The sequence below is a fragment of the Maylandia zebra genome, linkage group LG4, assembly GCF_041146795.1.
Source record: "Maylandia zebra isolate NMK-2024a linkage group LG4, Mzebra_GT3a, whole genome shotgun sequence".
NCBI lineage: Eukaryota > Metazoa > Chordata > Actinopteri > Cichliformes > Cichlidae > Maylandia > Maylandia zebra.
In genome coordinates, this window is record NC_135170.1 from 11870830 (window position 1) to 11893915 (window position 23086).

Sequence of the window (23086 nt, forward strand, 5' to 3'; positions counted from 1 at the left end):
GGCAAATATAACACAAAGAGACGGAGAGCCTTTCTCGCTGCTCGGGTAAACAGGATGCATAATCTGTCAACTTTATTTGACAACTGCTTTACATTTACTTCAAGGGGGCGTTTCAGGGCGAAGACAAATGGTTTGGAAACAACTTTCTCCTTTCTGAGCACAAGTGGGGGGCATAGCATGAGAACAGTTTTCACACCGTTGCCTGGCCTTTCTTTCCCTTGGCTCGAACCACTTCCTCTGCCCCTGCGAAAGCCATTAATGGGGGTGTTGTGGCAATCAAAAAATAGCTCTATAAATTTGTCCATTATCTTCAGCCTACGCTTGATCATATCACCAGCTTCCTTGCACTGCAACACGCTGTTACACAGAGGCAACAACTTTTAGAGTAACAATTTTTATTTTCAGTAGTGGCTGGGATCATCAATTCACTGACTGCTCACAGCAATACACTGGCTAGGATTATCTACTCAAGGATCTGCGCTACCTCATCACCCGGTAAACCTAAACAGTGTTTAAACCACAGCACTGGATCATTATATTGTTACTGAGCCCATTTACTACAAATAAATATTGAAATAAATAAACGGGCCACTTCGTGTAAACCTATCAGTGTTTTATGACGCAGCACTGCTTCTAAATATGTTCTCAAAAAAGGAGAAAAAAAAGTTTGGTTCAGAGAAATGATCGCAGATCGGAAGTGGGCGGAACGGGGAAAATATGCGTGTGAGTCGGCTGGGGGAGGCTCGCCGGTCTGTCTCTCGTCTGTAGCGCTCAGGTGCGCTTCATCCTCATTCAGAGGTGAAAACTTTCCGAAACCGCTACCATGGATTATAAGATATCAGCAGGCAGTCATTTATGAAAATACAGTGAAATATGTTGAAGCATCGCGGCAGAGTCGGAGGAAAGCCCGATTAAAGCCGTTAAAGTCCTCTGTGACGGTAAGAGACCGAAAACTCAGTTATGTTTTTAACTCGGTGAAACGGGAACTTAAACTTTGGATGTTTGATCATTTGTGCTGTTTTTGTGGCTATAATGTGGCATACATTGCGTCACCTGTTGGTTAGATATGATATAGCAAAGTTTTTTATACATATATTTAAAGTTTTATTTTAATAAGACCTATACATTTTCTCAAAATAGACCAAAATAGGCTTGCCTTCTGTTACTGTTTTCAAATTGAAACTTTTACTCTGAAACATAGCCTGTAAGATGGTAAATGGCCTGTATTTATATAGCGCTTTTCTAGTCCCTAAGGACCCCAAAGCGCTTTACATGTCCAGTCATCCACCCATTCACACACTGGTGATGGCAGCTACATTGTAACCACAGCCACCCTGGGGCGCACTGACAGAGGCGAGGCTGCCGGACACTGGCGCCACCGGGCCCTCTGACCACCACCAGTAGGCAACGGGTGAAGTGTCTTGCCCAAGGACACAACGACCGAGACTGTCCAAGCCGGGGCTCGAACCGGCAACCTTCCGATTACAAGGCGAACTCCCAACTCTTGAGCCACAATCAACAAGATCGTTTATGTTCATTTTAATTTGTCCTGCTGCTGAATAATCAGAGAAGCACATATAACTTCAGTGTGCAAGCACAAAGTGAAGTCATGTTTTAACAACAGCCCTTAAACTGAAACTCTTTGTGCCTCATTCGTACAAATTCATGTGTCCCAGTCTGATCCCCTAGTTGTGAAGTACTTCCACTCCACCAGTCAACCTGGTGGAGTGGAAGTACTGAAGACCCAGGCAAATATGTTGCATTACTTCCTGGGGGATCTGAAATGTTAGTCATCAAATGTTTCCATACAGCCACAGCAAACTCACAAACCGGAAAGACTTTTGCAAAATATGCAGCACACTCTGCTCTCTTGGCCACAGTACAGAGAGGTAAGAAAAAAACCCCAGTTTGAGACATGAAATAAAACCACAGTGAATCTACTGTATACTTTCTGTTTATGGTCAGACTGGAGCATCTTACTCTCTAGCCTGCTTACATAACCGCTGTTTGCTAGACTGCAGGTTGAACATGTGCAAACACTTTTTCTTGTTTTGCCTTATCTTCAGGCAGACTCAAGAAAAAAGTAGAAGAAAAAGAAAACGCAAACAAACACTACGGCTCTCTAAATGACTCCTCAGCACTTTCCATAGCTGATGTAAGGCACAGTAAACAAACTGGGGAAACTGTACCAACAACAGTAGCTACTTTTACCTCTATAGTCCCGCATCCATGTATATAGACAGTGCAGGTACTGTGCGAGCTGTGATGTGCGACGTGACGTGTCACTCAGATGTCATCGTGGTCAAAGGCCCCAGGTGTTGTCCTCAGGTAGCACCAACCAGGGGAGTATTTGCTTTCAGACAAGGACAGCCACCAATGCTCAGCCCTGGGTCTGAGTGTCTCGCTTTCACAAAGATGCTTTTGATATCATAAGCTCAGGACAGCGATGCAAATCAAAACGGCACCGAGATCAGTTTTAACCTGGAGGGCGGTGAAAAGAGAGGATGGACAGAAAGTGGCACTGAAAACGACCTGCTGAGTGAAGAGGAGGGGGAATTTCAGACGGTGCCCAAAGTTAAAAACAAAAAACTGCAAGACAGATTTTCATGCACAAAAAAGTGACTGACTGTAATGATGCAAAGCCAATGGAATTGATAATGAACCATCATTACAGCGGTGGTGATGGATTTTCATCTTCATGCGGATGATGGGAGCGGATTCGAGTTTATTAGCAGGAAAGAATCCTGGCTCTTCCATGCGATCTGGCCTTCCATTCTTCCACTAATTAGATTGATGCGTCTGTTGCCTCGCGTGCTGGAAAACTCCATTCAGAATGAATAAAACCGTGTCACATAATCGTGGGTAAAAAAGATGAACAAAGGGGAGAATAGTGCAAGGCACAAAATAAATGCTTCGAGGCATTTTCATCTAGTCTGTACAGGAATAGTAACTCTTATCCATTTATCCACCCACACAACACAAGTACTTTTGCTCAGTACTTCAAGTCAGCATCAATTTTTTTCTGTAACGTTGAAAAAGTCTGACTGTGTGTTCTTCTTTTGTTTCCCTCTTTGTATTTCTCACCTTATTCTTTAATCAAGGTTTCCACTGACTTTTATCTTTTACTACTCTCTCCTCTCTATCTGGCTCTAAAGCTGGACTCTTAAACTCTTTTTTTTCCCCTCCAGCCTTTCACACTATCTCTCCAACCTTTTCTTCAACCATCCCCTGTTCCCACGTAGCTCACATCCTCTCCTGCTCTCGCCTGTCCTCTTTCAGACCTTTACTTTCTTCTCTTGTCATGTCTGTATCCATGAGGAACCCACCACAGCGCCGGCGCTCTCTAGGTCCCGTCTCGCCCAAACGCATCTACAGAAACCTGTCCTTCAGACTCAGGGGGGGTGGAGAGTCATCTGTTGCCGCCGACTTGGATGCGCCTAAACGCCCCAGCAAGTCTGCAGATGCTGTAAGATATCCAGGTGTCATTCTGAAAGGGAGCTTTGGTCACGTTGACTGAAATGTCATCTGCCTTGGTTTCTGTTATGGTTAAAAACTATGAGATCTCTACTTGACATTACACGCTATCTCTGTGTCACTAACCTCCTGAGACCTGACAATACATTTTGTGGACACGTGTCTCTCAAGGGTATTCCAATAGGCGAGCAGACTCATTGTTAGATGTCTCACGTGTGAGGCTGTCACCATCGTCAAACTGACTCCTACTGTAGTTTGACAGCCACATTTTATGGGAGCAAGAGATAAAAAAAAAAATCAAAGCTAGTTTCAGAAAATAAATCAGTCCTCTGTGACAAAGCATTGTAAGCTTTAAAGCCGACCTATTCGGTTTATCTTATTTCCTGTCATATATTCTGTCATATATGTTATTCATATATTAAATGGTAGATTCGCATACTAAACGTGGTTGTAGTCAGCATATGTCAACAATACAGAAAATACCCCAACAATGAAACGACTATGAGCAAACACTTGGCGACAGTGGAAAGGAAAAACTCCCTTTTAACAGGAGGAAACCTCTTGCAGAAATAGCCTCTGGTTGGGTATTTTAAAACACATTTCTCTTTCTGTTACTGGCTCTGTGTGGCGGCACAAAGAGAGGCACACAGCTATAGCTGTGAGCGCAGAAGCCCGCAACGTCTGCTCTTCATCCCTTCTATTTACGAACCGAGCGGCTGCACAAAAGCTAAATATATAGTAACGACTGATTACTTTGAACTGTGAACTGTGCATGCGTTGTCATGTATGCAGTGCATGGGCAGTTACCTGAAGCTTGCGATTAGTTTATTTAGGGATTGGTTAATTGATTTTCTTGATTGGCTCACAGCCCTGACACACACTGGCAGTTGCTCATAGTTTGATCTCCCAGGTCCCTTTCAAATATTTTTGAGCTTGTTGAGTATGTGTCAAAACACTGTGTGTGCAGGTAAAAATTTATAGTTTTAACATCTGCTTTAAAAAAAAATCAAAACAAAACAAAAAAACTGAATTCTTGAAGTTCAGCATTAAAATTTTCCAGTCTTCTTTTATTTTATTGAGAAATTCCCTAACGTCCACTACACAGGGCATTACATTACACTGGGAAAAAATGCTTTCAGAAAAGGAAATCACTCTCAAGCACCCTCTGTTATATAGAGCTGCTCCTGCTGCTGCTTCATATAATAATAAGAGCAATTCACAAACTTTCCTGGTCTCAGGAGGCTCCTGTATAAAGCATCAGTCGAGGCACCTTTGGTTTATGATTTGATTTGTGTCCGATATCATTCTCCCTTTTAACGCTCCCTTCTCTTTACTGCGGGAAATAAATCTCTCTATCCTTCTTAACCCTCTTTCTCTTTCTCTATCTCGTTCCTCCACCTGCCTACCCTCCCGCGGCCCTGCACCCTTTCTCCTGCTCCCCATCAGTACAAGACCCTGTGGGAGGCAGTGGAAAATGAGGATACACTGGCTGTACAAAGCCTTCTGTCCAGAGACCGCAGCAGCGGTGGAGGAGGCGGAGGCGTATGGGAGAAAGGAGAGAAAAAAGACAGGGACTGGGAGAGGGACCGGGAGAAAGGGGTGAACAGAGTGAGTGAACAGGGGCTGGTCCCCCTGGATGTGGCTGCCCTTACCCACAATTCCCCGCTGCTTCATGTACTGACAAAGGCAGGAGCCAGACACAACCCTGTTTGTAAGTCTTTTCATGTAAAATGTCAAAAGTAATGGTGTAAAATCAGATTCTGTACGGCTTGACTTTAATTCAGATTATGCCCTTTGTCTTGCTTCGTGTGCTCGTCCTGTGCCTCTCAGTGTGCCGACCAGCGGAGTGGGCACTCAAGCTGGACGCTCTGGTGGCCTTGGCAGATAAACGGACAGAAGAGAGGAAGACGGAGTTAGCGAAAAAGGCCGGGGCAGGCCCTCAGGCACAGGCTGATCTTCAGAGGCACATCCAGCTCTGGAGGCTGCGGCAGCAGCTGTACTATCGGATGAGAGAGAACTTCCAGAACACAGGTCAGCGGTCAGCTTGTGGTATTTCACTGTTTCGCTGCTTAGCACTCAAACTCAGATCAGTTTTCTTTCTGTTTTCAGTGAACTCTCGCTCGTTTTTCCCCCTCATTCTTTATTTCTGCTCTCATAATAAAACTTTTTCTGCAGCCAGCGCAGTACTTTCCTGCCAATTTAACTCTACAAAGCCACCCGCCACTGCTGACAAGACGGCAGTGATCAAGTCTTCAACTCAACATCTTGCTTAAGTTTTACTAAAACTCTCCCTCTAGCCTCTTTCATCTCATCCAACATTCAGCAGACTGCCGTGTCATCAGCCTTTCAAATCCTCTCCTTCCCTGCACTCCCTCCACTGGCTGCCTGTATCAAATAAACCCTCACAGCTGTAGATTTCAGTAGAAATTCACACGTGCAAAAACCTTCAAGACTTCGGCAAATCATGCGTCGACGCATCAGGCAACTTACCATCCTCTGCACCACCTGTTCAAGCCTTTTCCTCTTGGCTCTCTGTTGGGCTAATTTTTTTTGTCTTATTTTTTTCAGATTTATATTGCAATGTTCCCCGCTGTACCAACTTTAACAGCTCTTTATAAACGTCTCTCCTTAGCTCTCGTTTCATTTCTCTTTCAAGCACAGCCAATTCTCTCTCTGACTGTTTTATTATCGCAGCGTTATTGTAAGGGCAGCCAGGCCGCGGCGCTTGTTTTCATGCGCAGTGAAATTAAACTCACTCTTATTGTAAATCTCGCTGGGTAGGAGAGCCGGATGGCATCTTTAAATATAAAATATGGATGTGTTTTTGTCTGACGACTGTGACTTACTTATGGTAATGTTTTCACTCAAGATTACATCTTAGGCTGAAGAAACGGAAACACAATTAGATTTAATCATCAAACTCTGGCAGCGTTTTAAGGTACAATTGTGATAATAAAAAGCTCCAAGATTGTCTTGAAACAACACAGAGTCTGCAGGGAATACAATTTTCAACCCTGTAAAGCCTGAGCCATGAAATAATGGCCCCAAAATTCAAAGTTTTTGAATCTGGAATGTTTATTCAAGCATCATTTTTCACAAAATCTGGTGTTTTTGTGCAATTTATTTAGGTTTTTCAGTAGAAAGATTTGATGATGATGTAAATAAATAGCGCACAAATACACAAAATTTGTAAGTGTATTTACTGCATACAGTAATTTATTTATTTTTCTGTTTTTAATACAGTTTAATTCACTTTGTCTTGTTGGCCCTTGTGCTGCTGTAACATGTGAATTTCCCCAGTGTGGGATTAATAAAGTCTGTCTATGGTACAGTTGGCCCTGCAGGGTTGACATCAGTCTGGAACAGTCTGATTGCATATCATTTTTCAGTAGCCAGCTGCTAATGCAGTGCTCGTTTTTAACCTTTCTTTAACTGTTGGCAAACCCAGTCAGATGGTTAAAGATTAAATGCTTGGTTGTGGCGCTAAAAAGCACCAGTGTGGGAATAAAAGCCATGGAGAAATAGCTTTTATGTTTAAGAGAATAATAGCCGTTACTGTATCTATCTCCTTTTCTGTTAGTGTGTGCCCTGCCACCAGCTGACCTCACCATAGGCCGAGGTCAGACATCAGTCTGTGGTTGCCGTGATCACCTATTTAAGAAAACCTTAGCTGAGCTAGTGTAAAATAATATGTAGTCTTTCTAAGATAGAGGACAAATATACTAGTGGTTATCAGTGATATCTGTTGGATGTGATAAATTTTCCGGAGTTTATTTGTGTGTGTGTGTTTTTTTTTTTGTCATCAAGTTTACTGCAGTGTGATATTCTGTAAAACTCAGTGCAGTACTTTGGCTGTCTGCATTTGTTCTGTTATTTACTCGTGCTCATTTTAACCCGATTTTTATCTTGTCAATGTTCCACGCAGAGCTCCCGGGCTCCCCCAGTCATGTGTCCATCCTGGTGACGAGCACATCCTCTCTGTTTGTGACAATCAAAGAGCCAGAGGGGGACATGGTGGGGCTCATCACCCGCTACAGAGGTAGGGAGAGAACCAGGCAAGAAGACTTTCATGGAGGATTGGTTGAATGGATGGGTAGATAAAAGGGTCAGTTAGATGTGGGGCAGAAAATGGATCGATTCATGATGGATAGATAAGGAAATTAATGGAGTATAGACTTTACTGGTGCAATTTAATCAAAGTCTTGAAAGTAATTTAAGCCGGCTGACACAGTATCTAGTTTGGGCTGTTTTTGCTGGTCGGTTTTATAGACGTATAAATGTCATGCTTCGCGGCCAAGAATAGATTAAGCCCAGATGCAGCAAGTTCCTAAACCTGTAAACACTCACGTCCTTAAGTTATCCCTCACGAGGGGTTTTGAGCAAAGCCAGAGAATAATCTATCTGTGGGATTGTTTTGCATTCACAGTCGAATGGAGCACCTCGGCCAGCTTCAAACGCATCCTCGGCACGGCCCAAGTTATAGAGACCAAGAACCCCTCCTACGTTATCAAGGGGCTGACGGCAGTAAGTCGCCCACAGTCACACGTATTCACAACCACAGATAACAGCTGCAAATGCACAGATGCTGCAGACACGCACAGAAACTGACACCTGTAATTTCTCAGAGGCACATAATCAAGCAGACGGGTATAAAACACGTGCTGCAGCTCTGCACCCACACACACTGTGTTTATTGCTCCTCCATCACTATCTTCTGCACTGAACCACCTCTCATAAGAGTACACTTATCAGCAGGCTCACTTTAACCAGATGAATTAATAATGAGAGCGCCGTATGGCTTCTTGGTTAATGCTCGGTGATAATTTGGCAGGTCTGCTGTTTCTCCAAACACAGGGAGTGCATTACTTCGTGAGAGTGAGCGCCTACAACGTGAAAGGATGGGGCCCGCCTCAGTGCTCCACTCCAGCCAGCGCTGCCCCCTCCAGTGAGTGTGCAGAACTACACAACTTTGATGAATGTGGATTTTGAAGCTTCGAAAGAGCTCCATTCTTTCCCTCTTTGTCCCAGTGTAATAGAATTACTTAGCTGACATTAAGCTTGATGTGAAAGAAGTCCAATCCTCTCGTGGCTTGTAGATTAATGAGTTATTAAAACGTGGAGACTTAAAGACGGCAACACGAGTCAATGGGCCTTGCAGCCGTGCCGCTTTGACTTTGAATTTTTGGCTCGTAATCTTTCTTGGACGCCACCCACCCCTATCGCTGGGCTTACTTGCTGTTACTTTCTACTTCTAACAAAAGCCAGAGCTGCCAAGCAAGGATTTGTAATGGGGAATAAAGGCTGAAAATATTGATGTCAAAGCAAACACTGGTCAGTAAACAATCACAGCCAGAGTGTAATAGATTGCCCAATTTATCGTAAAGGAGATTTGTTGTGCTTTTCCTTATTTTCTGTCACATATGCTGTTACAGTAGACAGTATATCATATCAATCATGATAAGAAATCCCTCTGAACCCAAAACTCAGGCTTCAGGCAGTTTCTTTCTATACGTTACTATATAATGTCAACATGCACACACACAGGTGGGTGCAGAATCCCCATCCGCCTGCTGTTAATACCTTGAGATTGAGGGGCTTCACTAAGACCCAGTATAAGATCAGTAGGAATTATTCTGTCAACCTTGAGATGGAAGTGAGCGGAAATTAAATAAATAAATAAAGATTCACTTTAAAAACACACACACACGCAAAAGATCCCCAGCTTAAATAGATACATGATTCGAGCGAGTCACAATGAATCAACTTCAATTTCAACTTTCACAGCATACAGACGGTCTCTCATGGAGACGCTGTCGCTTCCTAATCACCAAAAGATTAAAAAAAAAAAAAAAAAAAAAAGCGGCACTCAGGAGTCGCTTGCAAATTATTTCTTGCTGTCTTAGCTGATTTTCCTAATTGCATAGAAGTGAAAGCCACAATCTGCTTCTCTCTGCCTGTCCTGTGCAGGTTGGAGAGAGTGCGCTGGTGTAAAGTCACAGCTCAGAAATCACGAGGCCCTCGTGAGGAAGCTGCTGGAAGATGCCAAGGAGTCGCATCTTAGAGGATATTGCATAGGTAATGTGAGACCTCTGGTTTTTTTATGCTTTGGTGCATTGGGTCCAAGTGCACATGTTGTTGCCGTTGTGTGTGTGTAATTATACTTGCACAAAATTGAGCTTTTATTGAAATTCTTATGTGTTGTATTTTCAGCCTTGCCTTAAGAATCTCGTGTGGTATTCAGATGTTCATGTTGTTTTAAAAATAATTTGAAACACATCTTGAAATTATAGTAAAAGAGAATGCAAAGTTGTTCTTAAAGTTGTTTGCACAATCTGCTTTTTCATTTAACCTACTAAGACCCAAACTCTTTCATGGCATGCATTTTTAATTTCTCTTTGCTATTTGGGCTGATTGGGACCTGATGAATGTAAAAACAAAGAATTACCTGATTTTTTTTTATTATTTAATTAATTAATTAATTTTAACCTGATTTTTGTTGCTGAGAAAAATGAGATCCACATATGAGGACATTCATTTTAAATTTCGATAGAACAGTGGCAGTACAATGTCCTGGTAAGTGGATATCAGGCCCTTGTAGAGCAAAATTTACTATTTTGGTCTAGACAACCCAAAATGTGTCCACATATGTGGACGCCAGGTCCTAGGAGGGTAACGCTATGAATGAATGGAAAGAGCTCCCTACTAGCCTGACAGCATAGACATTTTCATATTTTCTCCCAGAACTCAAAAAAATTGATTTCAAGAAGTCAGTTTTGTCAGATACAACATCTTTATCTGAATTTTGTTTATATACTGATAGGGTAGTTTGCATGTAGGAGTTTTGTGATGTGTTTAAGGAGCCATCAGTGGGCGATCGTGGCTCAAGAGTTGGGAGTTCGCCTTGTAATCGGAAGGTTGCCGGTTCGAGCCCCAGCTTGGACAGTCTCGGGCGTTGTGTCCTTGGGCAAGACACTTCACTTGTTGCCTACTGGTGGTGGTCAGAGGGCCCGGTGGCGTCAGTCTGTCAGTGCGTCCCAGGGCAGCTCTGGCTACAATGTAGCTTGCCATCACCAGTGTGTGAATGGGTGGATGACTGGATGTTTAGAGCGCTTTGGGGTCCTTAGGGACTACTAAAGTGCTATACAAATACAGACCATTTACCATCTGAGGGGTTCTACCTGTTCAGGGACTTTCTTACATTTTGTCCCATGCCAGTATTTAATATCTAAAGAAAATATTAATTCTGTGTTCTTTAACTGTGGTGGTTTACATGTTCAAAGTAGCTTTCTCTCAAAGTGTTTTCCGTTCAAGATGTGTGCAAACAGTCAGAAAATCAGATTATTTGCACAAGCCTTTAATGTGCATACTCGACAACATTTTATTTCTACTTCTCACCATTTATATCAGCAGCATGCGCTACAGATGTCAGCTCCTTTAAATACAAAGAGAAAAGTCTTTTCCCTGCCTTCACCCAGTCAAGTGTCGTGCGTGCACAGTGAATGTATTTTGGGAGATAAAGTGAATTTCATCCAGTCTGATCCTCCTCGCCTCCTCTCCACAGAGAGCTCGAAGCCCCAGAGTCCCAGCAAGCGTCTGTCAGTGTCTCGAGGCATCAAACAACTGTTCCAGTCCGCCACCAAGTTTGTTCGTTTCCTACAGAGGTAGCGCTCAGTCTCTCTTACCTATCCCACTGTGCCCTGAGGGTATCACAAGTAATGGATTAAATGCAATCCCATTAGAGCAGCATAGGCTGCAAAGTTGAAAAGCCTTATCTCTTACTGTTATTGCAGAGAACAGTAGTCACATTAGAGCCACTGTAGCTGTTAGTAAAAAGGTCTTTTGAACAGAACGATGGCTGTAATCACTGGACTGTGGCAAGTGGCAGGTGACTGATAAATCCTTCATCCTCCCACAAGCGATCCGTCGACCACACTCACCACATCAGAAGCTAGCAAAGTACAAAAGATCGTGCTGCATGATTATGTTCATGAATATGAACCACAGTGAAGGTTAAAAAAAAAAAGAAAACTTTGGTAGTGAACAGAGAGAAGTTGACTGTGTTTGGACCCCTGAGTAATTTAAAAAAAAAGAGACCATGTTTCCTACTGGACTGTCATGTTGGTCTATGAAACCAGCCTCTGTGCTTTTGCTTTACTTGAGGGATTATAAGCTGCTTTGACAGTAATAAGTGTTTGAAAATCCACTGGGTGATTCAAAAAATAAATTGCTGTCAAGCCACAAAATTGATCTTTTTCAGCTATAAACTTCCCCCCCGGAGGCATTGCTTTTTATTGTTTCTTGTAATTTTGCGGTCCGCGGTGACTTGTGAAATTGAAAGCAGCGTGTGCACTTTTTCTGACGATATCTGCGTTTTCTCAAATTGATCCGGTCAGGGGGATGTACTTGGCGACTGTGTTCTACCACAAGGATAACATCCTGGTCACAGCCGAAGATCAGATCCCACTGGTGGAGATCCAGTGCTGCTCCACCTCCATCACCCAAGACTTCCTTTGGCTTGCCAAGGTGAACTGTTACATAGCTTGTTGACTCACTGTACAAGTAATTGAATGATCACAATTCATAAATATTAAATATATTTACAGAAAATGAATCTCAGTGTGATTTTTCTGCTTAAATTGGGTGTTCGGTTTTTCTTGTAGCTGTCCTGTGCATGGCAGCAAGTGCCCTGGCTACAGCAAGGGCTTTCCTCCGCTCACTCATCTCCCTCCTCCCTCCTTCAGAACAGACACAACATTTTAAGAGCTGTTTCCCAGCTGCAGGTAGGAAGTTAAGCAGCTTATTGTTAAGATAAGAAGCACCAAAATGGGTTAATTGCTATTTTAATTACTTCTTTACATCTCTTCCTCCTCTTCCTTTCCTTATTTTTGCCATGCTTTCCTCTGTCCGGCTACACAACTGCGCCCACAGATCCCCTGTTTGGCTGAATTAATCTCCAATGCACTTATACTTTTTAATCCTTGGTTTCTCTTGTCCACCTCTCTGATGTCAGTCTTCTCTGGGAGCAGTGGACCTGGGCCAGATCTACTATGAACCCCTGAAGGATCGGCAGGGCAACGTACTGCTAGTCACTCTGAAGGAATTTCCAAACACTCCCAGGTAAGAAAAGGTCAAAGAAAAAGGGCAGAGAGCACCAAAAGGGCTTTAAACTAATTGGGCAAATACAATTTGGAAAAGTTAGAACCCTGGAAAATGTAAATAAGGGCAGAATGCAAGAATATGAAAATCCCATAAACCCATACTGAATACGTGAGAAGACACAGGAAACATATTTGTTTAAACTGAGACATTTTGACAGGGGTGGGAAAGTAAAAAGAAATGTTTGGAGGAACATTTTGCAATTAATTAGGTTAAATAGTAACAGGTCAGTAACACGACTGGGTATAAAAAGAGCATCTTAAAGAGGCAGAGTTTCTCAGTAAAGATGGGAATGTAGTCAGCATTCTGTAAAAAACTGTATCTGGAAATTATGAAAAGAAATCTGAATAATGTTCTGAAATTAAAATGCAAAGACTTTGATGATCTCATATTATGTTCTGTATATTATTAGAGAATATGGAGAAATCTCTGTGTGTAAGGGACAAGACTGAAAATCTGCCCTCAGGCAACACTGCATGAAAAACAGATGTGATTCGTCATGGAAATCACTGCATAAGCTCAGGAACACTTCCATAAATCACTGTCTGTGAACGCACTTGGCGTCCACACAATTCAGGTTAAAGCTCTATCATGCAAAAAGAAGCCGTATTTGAAAATGATTCTGAAATGCCTCTGTCTACTCTGGCACAAAGCTCATTTGAAATAGACGGAGACAACGCGAAAAAACTGTTCTGCTGTCAGGTGAAGGTGGTGAAAAGCAAAAATCTTTTTTGGAGAACGTGGACACAACATCCTCTGGACTAAAGAGCAGAGGCACCATCAGCACTCGGATCAAACGCCTGCATGTCTGATGGCATTAGTTTGCATCAGTGCTGATGGAATTGACAGTTTGCACCATATATAAAAGGTTTTAGAGGAATGTGCAGTGTGCTCTGGTCCAAATTATGTCTTTTTCAGGTAAAGGCTAAACCACATACTGCATTTATTATAACAGCATGGCTTCATAGTAGAAGTGCTAAACTATCCTGTCTGGCTGTCCAGGCTTTTCACCTGCTGAAACCATCTGGCACGTCATGAAATCATAGTTTCAGAATTTACCAGGAAAAAAAACTTCTATCACACTATCACAACAAAAATGACCTTTGTTTGCAGTCGGTGGTAGCGTAATTAGGTGTCAAGCTGGGCATGTTTGGAAGTCATGCTGTACAATATCTTTGGGTTATACAGCCTGTCAGCTGGTTGTTGGTGGGGTACTGGCTTTGCTATTCTTGATGAATCAACCTTTTCTTTGGTGGTTCCACGTGGTTGCATTTCATTTTTCCCTGGCTTGTCTGCTCTAGCCCCCCCGACCCCCCGCTCCACTGGATGCCTCTGGCACGCCTGGAAAAGAACCGCAGCAGAACGCCTCTGCTGCCTGAGCCCACCGCCATGGACATGCTCGCTGAGCAGCTCAAGGTGAGGAGAGGAAAACAGTCGCACCCAGCAGCGGCTTTCAACAATAGCGCATTGGGCGCTGAGTTTTACTGAGCCACTAGTTTACCTCCTGTGCTGCTAACCCTGAAAAAGCACTGAAATTAATTTGGGATCCCCAAACTGAATTAGCTAACAACACATAGTGAGGCAGGGGGAAATAAGTCTCATAAGCTTTACATCCTATTAACAGATCTTAACATCTCGCTCTCTTTTGCACCGTATCTCTTTGTCTCTGTTCTCCAGGAGAAGCTGTCCTTTCACAGGCACAGCCTCCAGTGGGCCCAGCCGGGTCTGTATGTGGGCATCCTGAAACTGTGTAGCTCGGTGGAACAGATCAGGGTGCTGGTGCCTCAGAGGTTGCCCAGTTTACTCTGCCACACACGGGTTCGGCACAACGCGCACGTGACCAGGTAACGTAACTTGACCAGGTGATATCTGTGTCAGTCCCTTGATAGACTATGTTGACGTTCATCAGGTTATTGCAGTATTTTTACAACTTTATCTGGAAAACAACCGTCGAAAAAGATATACTATTTTAAATGATCTGCACAAACAAGTGCAGTATCTATACAAATGTTAGGGCTTCAACAGGCAGTGATACTGGATTGTTTTTGGACCTCTCTCCTTACTTATTATGCCCGTTTTGTTGACTGTGTTTTTACTGTGTGGCAGAGAGGAGTGGACGTGGCTTCAGAGTCATGTTTACACTGCAGCCAATGGCGGTGTTCAGAGTCTGTTGGACGCTGAGGACGAGAGCACGATGGAGAGCAGCAGTATGGAGGAATTCGTCAGGTCTCTGAGAGCAGCAGTCACACATCTCCTGACGAAGCTCAACATCCCCCTCTACAGGGTAAACACTACTTTCCAGCCACCTCATATTTACCTGAAACACCTGAAATTCTCTGTCAGACTATTATGAAGAGAAATAATCTTTTAAACTGATTTTCTTTGTCCGCTTTATGTTGTTTTATCAGCACTAGCTCTTGATCCAGCGGAAGGATTTTCTGTTTCTCATCTGTATTTGAATAATTGTGTTTCTCACAGGCGTATCAGTACGGCGTGTACACCCAGGAGTTGCTTCAGTTTGGGGATAACCTGTCAATGCTGCTGCTGCTGCCTCCCAGTGAGGACTTCAGCTCCAGTTACTGGCCTCTGGTGGGGACCAAGGAGCCCGGCCTCACCATGCCTCTGCAGATCTTTGAGCTGGGTAAGTGGAAAACTATATATCCAGTGGATCTATTTAACAATGGTAGCGCAGAGTGTTTCAGTGATGAGAAAAGGGACCCAGAAACGGCGAGCTAGACTGACACATACCGTCTAAATGAGACTACAGTTTTAAATGTTAAATAAATCCCTGCAAAGATATGCAGAAAGCACACTGAGGCACAATGTCTAATGCAGTTCACTGATCTCCTCTCATTAAAGCTAGAGTAGAGTGCACTGATAAATTCTGTGGCTTTTTCCTCCTGGCTTTGATGAAGTCATTTGTCTTTCCTCTCCTCTCTGGCTTGTAACCCAGTTCACTTCTGGACATATGAGCGGGATTTCCTCTCACAGTACTGTCAGGCCTGGGTAAGGCTGGAGCTGGACACTCACCTTGCCCAGCAGGCTCTACGGGAAGCGCTGGAGACCAAAGAGGTGCAGGAAGCCCGGGAGCGGCTGAACCACATCAGTGGGCTTTCACAGGTGAGATCCTGTGACACGTGGTTTATATTTGCTTCCACTGTTGCCAAATCCACATTTCAGTTGACTTAATTATATTTAAAAAAGTAAAGTAAAGATTTCATAATGAAAGTGAATTAGAGACAAACGCTTTACTGTCTCTACTGCCTGTTTTTTATGTTTCATTAGCGTCTGGATGTGGTCTGGAGGGATGCCCGCTGGATTATGGACTGTCTACAGTGTGTTCGGTCCAAACAGTGGGTGGGGGCGGTGCCTTTAGGCCTGGTGATGGGAGGAGACCCACCACCATGTCCTGATGGTGAGGAAGAGGAGAGTTTGACTGTCCGATTGTCATGGCCCCATCGATTAGCACAGAGAGCCATTACAGGTACTGCAGTCATGCTAGTGTACACATGTAGCACTGAATACACAAAAACATTATTTAACATGAATTTAATTACTTATTTACATAATTTTAAAATCTGTTGACTTTCCCCTATAATGGCCTTTAAAGTTTGCATGTTAAATGTAAAAGTTGTGACAAATGACTGGATAGATCAACTGCCTTCAAAGACCTGCTGTGGAAGAGAGCCTGAGATTGATGATAACCAATGATTGAATGTGGAGTGGTGTATAAACACATAGTGAGTGAAAAAATGTGAGTGAAGAAGACAAATTCAGAGCATCACGGGAAGCCCCAGCAGCCTAACTAAAGGAGGATTCAGGGTCACCTGATCCAGATCATTTTATTTATAAGATTAATTATTAGAGATGGACCGATCCGATATTACGTATCGGTATCGGTCCGATACTGACCTAAATTACTGGATCGGATATCGGAGAAAAATAAAAAATGTAATCCGATCCATTAAATATCACGAAAGCACCTCACAAAACTTGCAACACGCCGTAACTCACCTCAGAACGTTAGCACGTCTGAGCAGTATGCCTCACGTGATAGAGCGGCTGTGGCATGCGGGACCTGTCGGTGCTCTGGATAGCATTTGGAGCTTCGCTAGCAACCCGGCATTTCATCTCCGACAAAGTTATCCCCGAGAGAAGTAAAGCAAGTGTGTAAGTCCATCTCTGAATGTTTGTAAAGCATTCCTGCGTTAAGCTTAACAAACGATATATGGAGGGACTGCCTCTTCTTGCTGCTACTTCAATCATGAAACTGCTTAACGATCAGCTGATCGGCTTTTCTGTCGCGAGTCCGTGTCTCTAGTTTGCTTTTGGCCCACTTTGCACCAGAAAGAGGAAACCAGCGGCTGAACAACAGCAGCACGTTTAAGCTTGATCAGCTGTTGTTAGAATGTATTTAATATTACTTTCTACTCGAGGATCTTTTTCTATGTAGCTGACGCTGGTAACTGTGCAGGGGCGGATCTAGCAAAGTTTAGCCAGGGGGGCCGATAGGGCATTAACAGGGAAAAGGGGGCACAAAGACATACTTTTCTTTCTTATTCTCATTTAAAATGTCTAGCTTTTAATAAATAATTATCTGACATCCAAAGTTTTAATTTGATGCAAAATGAATAGAAGTCCATTACTGTATATAGTAACTATTAAGTCTAATATATATACCCTAGTAAGCTATAGTACATTTTCCTTTGGGAAGGTACCATCTGTGCAGTCTGCAATTTTGTTGAAGAAAGATGTTGAATCTATTTAATATTTCTTGAAAAATAATTGATTTCTGTGCATTTTTTTCACACTGCATCAAATTAAGGTTGATTACGTCGATTAAGCATCATGAGGTGGAGCATGAGGGGTGGTTCCCTATTTTTTATTTATTTATTTTTGTTGTTGCTGGGAGTTGGAACCCTATTAGTTAGGTTGCTTAATATTTATGCTAAGTACTCTTTAAAATACCAGAATAGGGAGGATGGTGTAGGTTTAAGTTTATTAGATTGATCAGTATTGCTGAACTATGAAACATTTTTTTTGCATACAGGTATAACAGAATAGCTTTAGTGTAGTTGTTGTTTTAAACTTGAGTATGAACTTATACAAAATGCAGCAAGATATTTAAAAAACAGTTTTGTTGATTAAAAAACACTATATCGGATTCATATCGGTATCGGCAGATATCCAAATTTATGATATCAGTATCGGTATCGGACATAAAAAAGTGGTATCGTGCCATCTCTATTAATTATATGTTTAAATCTTATTCGATCAATCTGAAAAGCAGCAGCAGAAAGCAGTTGCGGATATTTATACTTGGCAAAACAGAAAATATGTCTGCTAGTCAAAACACTTGAGGGAAAATTGAATATTACAATGAACTGTTACCATTGCACTGTCATAATAACCGCTGTTACAAGAATTAAGTGTAATTTGTAGAGCAAATGATGCTTTAAAACAAAGATAAATACTTTCTCTTTCTCGACCTTATTTTCTTCGTGCTTCTCTTTCAGAGAATTCGGGCAGTGCGACTCCGCCAAACATCGTCACCGCTGAGGTCTCAGCTCCAGCTATCCCTGCAGAGGCTGCGCTGGTGTTGATGGAGGGTGTCGTGAAGGGAGGGTACCCTGTAGACATCACCACTCAGTTGCCTGCAGACTTGGCAAGTTCTGGCCAGTCAGATTTGGGATCTGGAAATGCTTTAATGGAGTCTGGATTGAAGCTTGCTGCTGTTGCACAGCTGGAAGTGGACTATCCAACTTTGGACACACAGGAGTCCTACAGCATCACTGAAGTAATCCGGCCGATGGAGATGGCAGAGTTGGTGGACATCTTGCCAACGCTGAGTCTCATTGAGGAGGAGAACCCCTCATGCCCATCCACGCCATCAGTAATGGACATGCTAGAGAGCTTTGGACTGGACATTGGTGAAAGAAACTCCATCTTTGAGTTTGGGAATTCAGACCCAGTGGATGGAAGCAGCTGCCCGTTGTCACAAGAACAATACACGCCTGCCTCTTACGGCACGGTGAATGGCGCAGATGGTGATGCGCCTGTTTCCACAGACGTTCCTCAAGACAAAGCAGAGACTCAGAAGCTTCCCAGTAAGGGGGCGTGTCTTCCAGTAAGGAATCAAGTGGAGTGGGAGAGACCCTCTAACAGCCCATCCTGATGTCAGCTTAAACACCTGGATCCTTCAGACTTTAGTGTGAATTTACATGCAGAAAATCCAAATTTGACCCTGTGACTTAGACATTCTCCTTGTTTCCTGATCTTAAATCAGTGTTTTAAATGACAGGCAGATACAAGCTCATATCGCACACTTGTCACACCCAAGATAATGGAAAATACGGGAAATGAAAAGGAGGCTGTGTGGATTTTTTCCCTTTTTTTTGCACATTTCTTTGGCTTTAGTTTATCTTTTCTAATATAGAGTCCATTTAACCTTGTTAGGTGGAAAAATTAAGCTATATTGTTGCTGTTATGACTTGAAAACCCATTATTCACTACAGCACAAAAACATCCACGCTGCTGCTTGTCGGAGCTGTAAACAAACCCATTAAATTCCCACAATTCAGTCAAATGGAAGCATTTGCTTGGCAGATTAAGAAAAGCTGTCATACTTGCATGTGTAACTGAATAATTACGGCTGTGTTTGGTTTGGTTCGAAGCGGTTTCTCTGGTTTATTTACCACAGAGAGGCAAACTGAACGAGAGCGCTGAAAGCATATTAGAATGTAAGAACACAATAGGATATAATGGTCTTGCCTTTCAGCTCGGCGTCTTTCAATGAAAGTCAGTATATGGCCATTTTAATGAGACGCTTTTTCAAATTAAACTTCTTTGTGCGTTGCCACAGTTAATACTATTATGGAAGTGCAATATGTTAGGCATAAAATACAAATGCTTGAGTCGGTTAGCCAGCCTTGAGAGGCTGAATCAGCGTGCGACCTCATAAACGAGCTGTAGTAATGAATGTACTATTAATGAAATGACATCTAAACATCCCAAACATCCAGATAAATGAATTTAGAGGCCGTTTGTATCTCCTACATGTCCTCACTTCTAGGAGAAAATCAATGCCTGCATGTCTGATTTCAAAAGCCCCTGCACTCTCTGACAGCTGCTAATGCACTCCTGCTTGTTTGACATGTTATCTCACTCTGTACTTGTTAAGGCTGGAAATCCATCATAGTTTAATGCAATTTCAAATCACTCAGAATGACTTCAAGCGCCCATTTGATGCTGGAAGATGGTGCACTTACACAGATTGTTAATTAAACAAAGAGGAGCGCGGAGTTTGACTTGAGATAAGCAGCTTGGTATTTTAATCGCACCCCCATCCCTTTATGATAAAACGAAGGCGTAGAAACATCAGCTTTGAACGGTATTTGGTTTAACAATACAATCTAGTGGAGCGATCTGCTGAGAATGTCCCCCCACTGATGTGTCGAAATCATTCGTCTTAAAAGAGCAGATAAAGGACTACAGCAGCGTGATGTTCAAATTCTTATTAAGATAGAGCCGGCTCTGACAAACTTTGAATAGTTACAGGTGGGATCAAAGCAGAAGTTTTTTCCCCCTGTGTAATTTAGTGGGAAAGCATTTATGGTATTTAATGTGTATCAGAGGAAGCTTGGTCACCATACATCAGTTAGAGCACATCATTGATCTTGTGCTTTAAATGCTCAGTCTGTGTGTGAGGAGGTGAAAAGTGTTGGGATGGTGAAAAGTCATATCAGGTCGACCTGACCATACAGAGGGGAATCTGCCCCCTTTGGTAACTTGATACATTTTTAGATGGAAGAAGAGTGAACTGGTGTTTGCTCTGAAGATGATGGACCATAGATGGCTGTTTACTGACATCTAGTGGTCAAAATTATTAAAACTCTCTTCAATTTGTGGCTAATATGCGAGTTTTGGCATTCGATTCATGCTTTTCTGATGTTTACAACTGGCTGGAACATAGATGCAATGCAATAATGAATAATAAGAGAAATGTTAAGTAAAGTGAAAACAATCAAAACTATTTATCCTGTCACACTCAGATCTGCAGTTTGTTGTGTTTATCACAGCAGGGCTCACAGTAGTTACTGAAATATCTTTTGTTTCAATAAATAGCCCGCTCTTAATTTTAGTGTGCTTTAAAAATGATAACACTGGCATCAGTGTTGGTATTAACTACTGGTATTAGCTCATCTTAATGACTTGCTACTGTTTTGGTGTCATGTATTTACTGTGTATCTGTGGCCTGCAGTTTAGGTTTCTCTTTAAGTGGCAAAAGACAAGGGAGGAAATTTTACACCACAGGGCTAACTCTGGCTTATTTAGTTATTTTCCTGTTTGTGAATAAGCACAGTCCATTTCAAATAAATCAAAATTAAATCAAAATGTTCAGAGTTTCAGATCTTTTCCAAAGCTCCATGTCCAAAAAGGTAGTTTAAAATGTAAATAAAAACAATGCAAAGATTTGCAACTTCCTGGCCCATATTTCACTCACAGTTAAACAGAGAAAACCTATTAAACACATATAAGTGTTTAAACTGAGCATTTTCAGAAAAAAGTGTGGCACTTTTGAATTTGGTGGCAGCAATACGTAGCAAAAAGTTGGGCAGAGGCAACAAAAGACTGGAAAATGAAGTCATAGTAAGAAACAGCTGGAGGAGCATTTCGCATCTAAGAGCACCTTTGGGGGGCAGAGGTTCGAATAATTTCAGAATAATGTTCCTCAGTGTAAAACTGTGAAAACTCTGAATGTTCTCATAATAACAGCACATAAAATAGAAAGTTTCAGAGAATCTGGAGAAAAATCTGCTCAAGGGACAAGGCTGAGAATCAGTAGAAGATCTCTGTGATCTTTGGACCCTCGGGCAGCACTGCATTAGAAACAGGGATGTTTCTGTCATGGAAATCACTGCATGAGCTCAGAGACGTGTCCAGAAGTCTGAAGTTCACAGAAGTCTGTGAACATAGTTCATCATGGCATCCACTAATGCAGGTTACTTTATTAAAAGAAGAAGCCATATGTGAACATGATTCAGAAACACTGTCTTCTTGGGGCCAAAGATCTAAAACAGACTGAGGCAAAGTGAAAAAAACTGTTCTGCAGTCAGAAAAAACAAAATTAAAAATTTTTTGGTGAACATGGACTACCACATCTGGACTGAAAAGAAAGGACCATCCTACTTATCATCAGCACTCAGTTCAAAGCCTGCATCTCTGATTGTATCATGGTACATCAGCTTGCACATCTGTAAAAGCACCATATGGTCCCATCCAGATGACATGTTTTGTTGGGAAGGCCTTGCATATGGACAATCCTAAACTACATACTGCATCTATTATAACATCTTTGTAAAAGAAGACTCGGGCGCTGAACATGCTGATGAAACAAAACATATGACAAAGAAGACCCAGGACTGTAGAACAGCTAGAATCACATATCAGACAAAAAGGGGGAAACAGCTGGTCTCCTCACTTTCCAGATGTTTACAGACTAGTGCTGAAATGCTACACGATAAGGAACATGGCCCTGTCCCAATTTTTTTGAGACATGTTGCTGCCACCAAACTCAAAATGAGCTAATATTTTTCTTAATATGGTTAATTCTCCCAGTTTTAACATTTTTCTTTAATGTTTCTATTATTAATAAAAATGTTTGGAGTCTGCCAAAAGTGTGACTTTGGTCTGGAGACTGGTGAGGATAACTTAAAACACCATTAGCCCTGAACTGAAGAACTAAAGGCTTTTTGTTAGTTTCGTTACGTTAGGATATTCTAATAATTGTTAATAGACGGAAATAGTATTTCTGTCTTTTTGGTGAAATTGACGTTGATGCGTTCATTATGTGAGGATTCACTGCCATCTAGTGGTCACAGTTTGAAACAACAGCGGGCGACCGTGGCTCAGGGGGTTGGGAAGCGTATCTGTAACCGGAAGGTCGCCGGTTCGATCCCTGGGCTCTCTGTCCTGGTCGTTGTGTCCTTGGGCAAGACACTTTACCCTACTTGCCTACTGGTGCTGGCCAGAGGGGCCGATGGCGCGAAATGGCAGCCTCGCTTCTGTCAGTCTGCCCCAGGGCAGCTGTGGCTACAACCGTAGCTTGCCTCCACCAGTGTATGAATGCGAGAGTGAATGAATAGTGGCATTGTAAAGCGCTTTGGGTGCCTTGAAAAGCGCTATACAAATCCAATCCATTATTATTATTAAATTTGTATCAAAAGATCGAATTATTATTTCTCACTCGTGTTGGCCATTGTATTGTCACAGAGCTCCGTTAATAACACTTTTCTGCAGTTTTCACTGCAAGCTAACACGTATCCCTCGTGTTATCATTTTTTGTGGGTTTGGTTACACTGTGCGTCAGGGTGGCAGTGTGCAATAGTGATGGGATTTCCGGCTCTTTTTAGAGATCCGGCTCTTTTTAGAGAGCCGGCTCTTTCGGTTCGACTCA

The 23086-nt window shown here is 42.4% G+C and overlaps 1 protein-coding gene across 1 annotated transcript; it reads left to right on the forward strand.

Moving 5' to 3' along the window:
* The first annotated feature begins 741 nt into the window (after window positions 1–741).
* On the forward strand, window positions 742–22151 carry LOC101481483 (ankyrin repeat and fibronectin type-III domain-containing protein 1). Its single transcript, XM_004563048.4, has 19 exons — window positions 742–938; window positions 3102–3466; window positions 4921–5185; window positions 5305–5505; window positions 7400–7513; window positions 7901–7998; window positions 8329–8419; window positions 9442–9549; window positions 11036–11135; window positions 11868–11997; window positions 12135–12254; window positions 12485–12591; window positions 13932–14046; window positions 14308–14474; window positions 14737–14914; window positions 15109–15271; window positions 15584–15750; window positions 15916–16114; window positions 18147–22151. Exons 2-19 carry the CDS (start codon window positions 3302–3304, stop codon window positions 18803–18805), a joined length of 3147 nt encoding a protein of 1048 aa, XP_004563105.2. The 5' UTR covers window positions 742–938; window positions 3102–3301; the 3' UTR covers window positions 18806–22151.
* The last annotated feature ends 935 nt before the right edge of the window (window positions 22152–23086 follow it).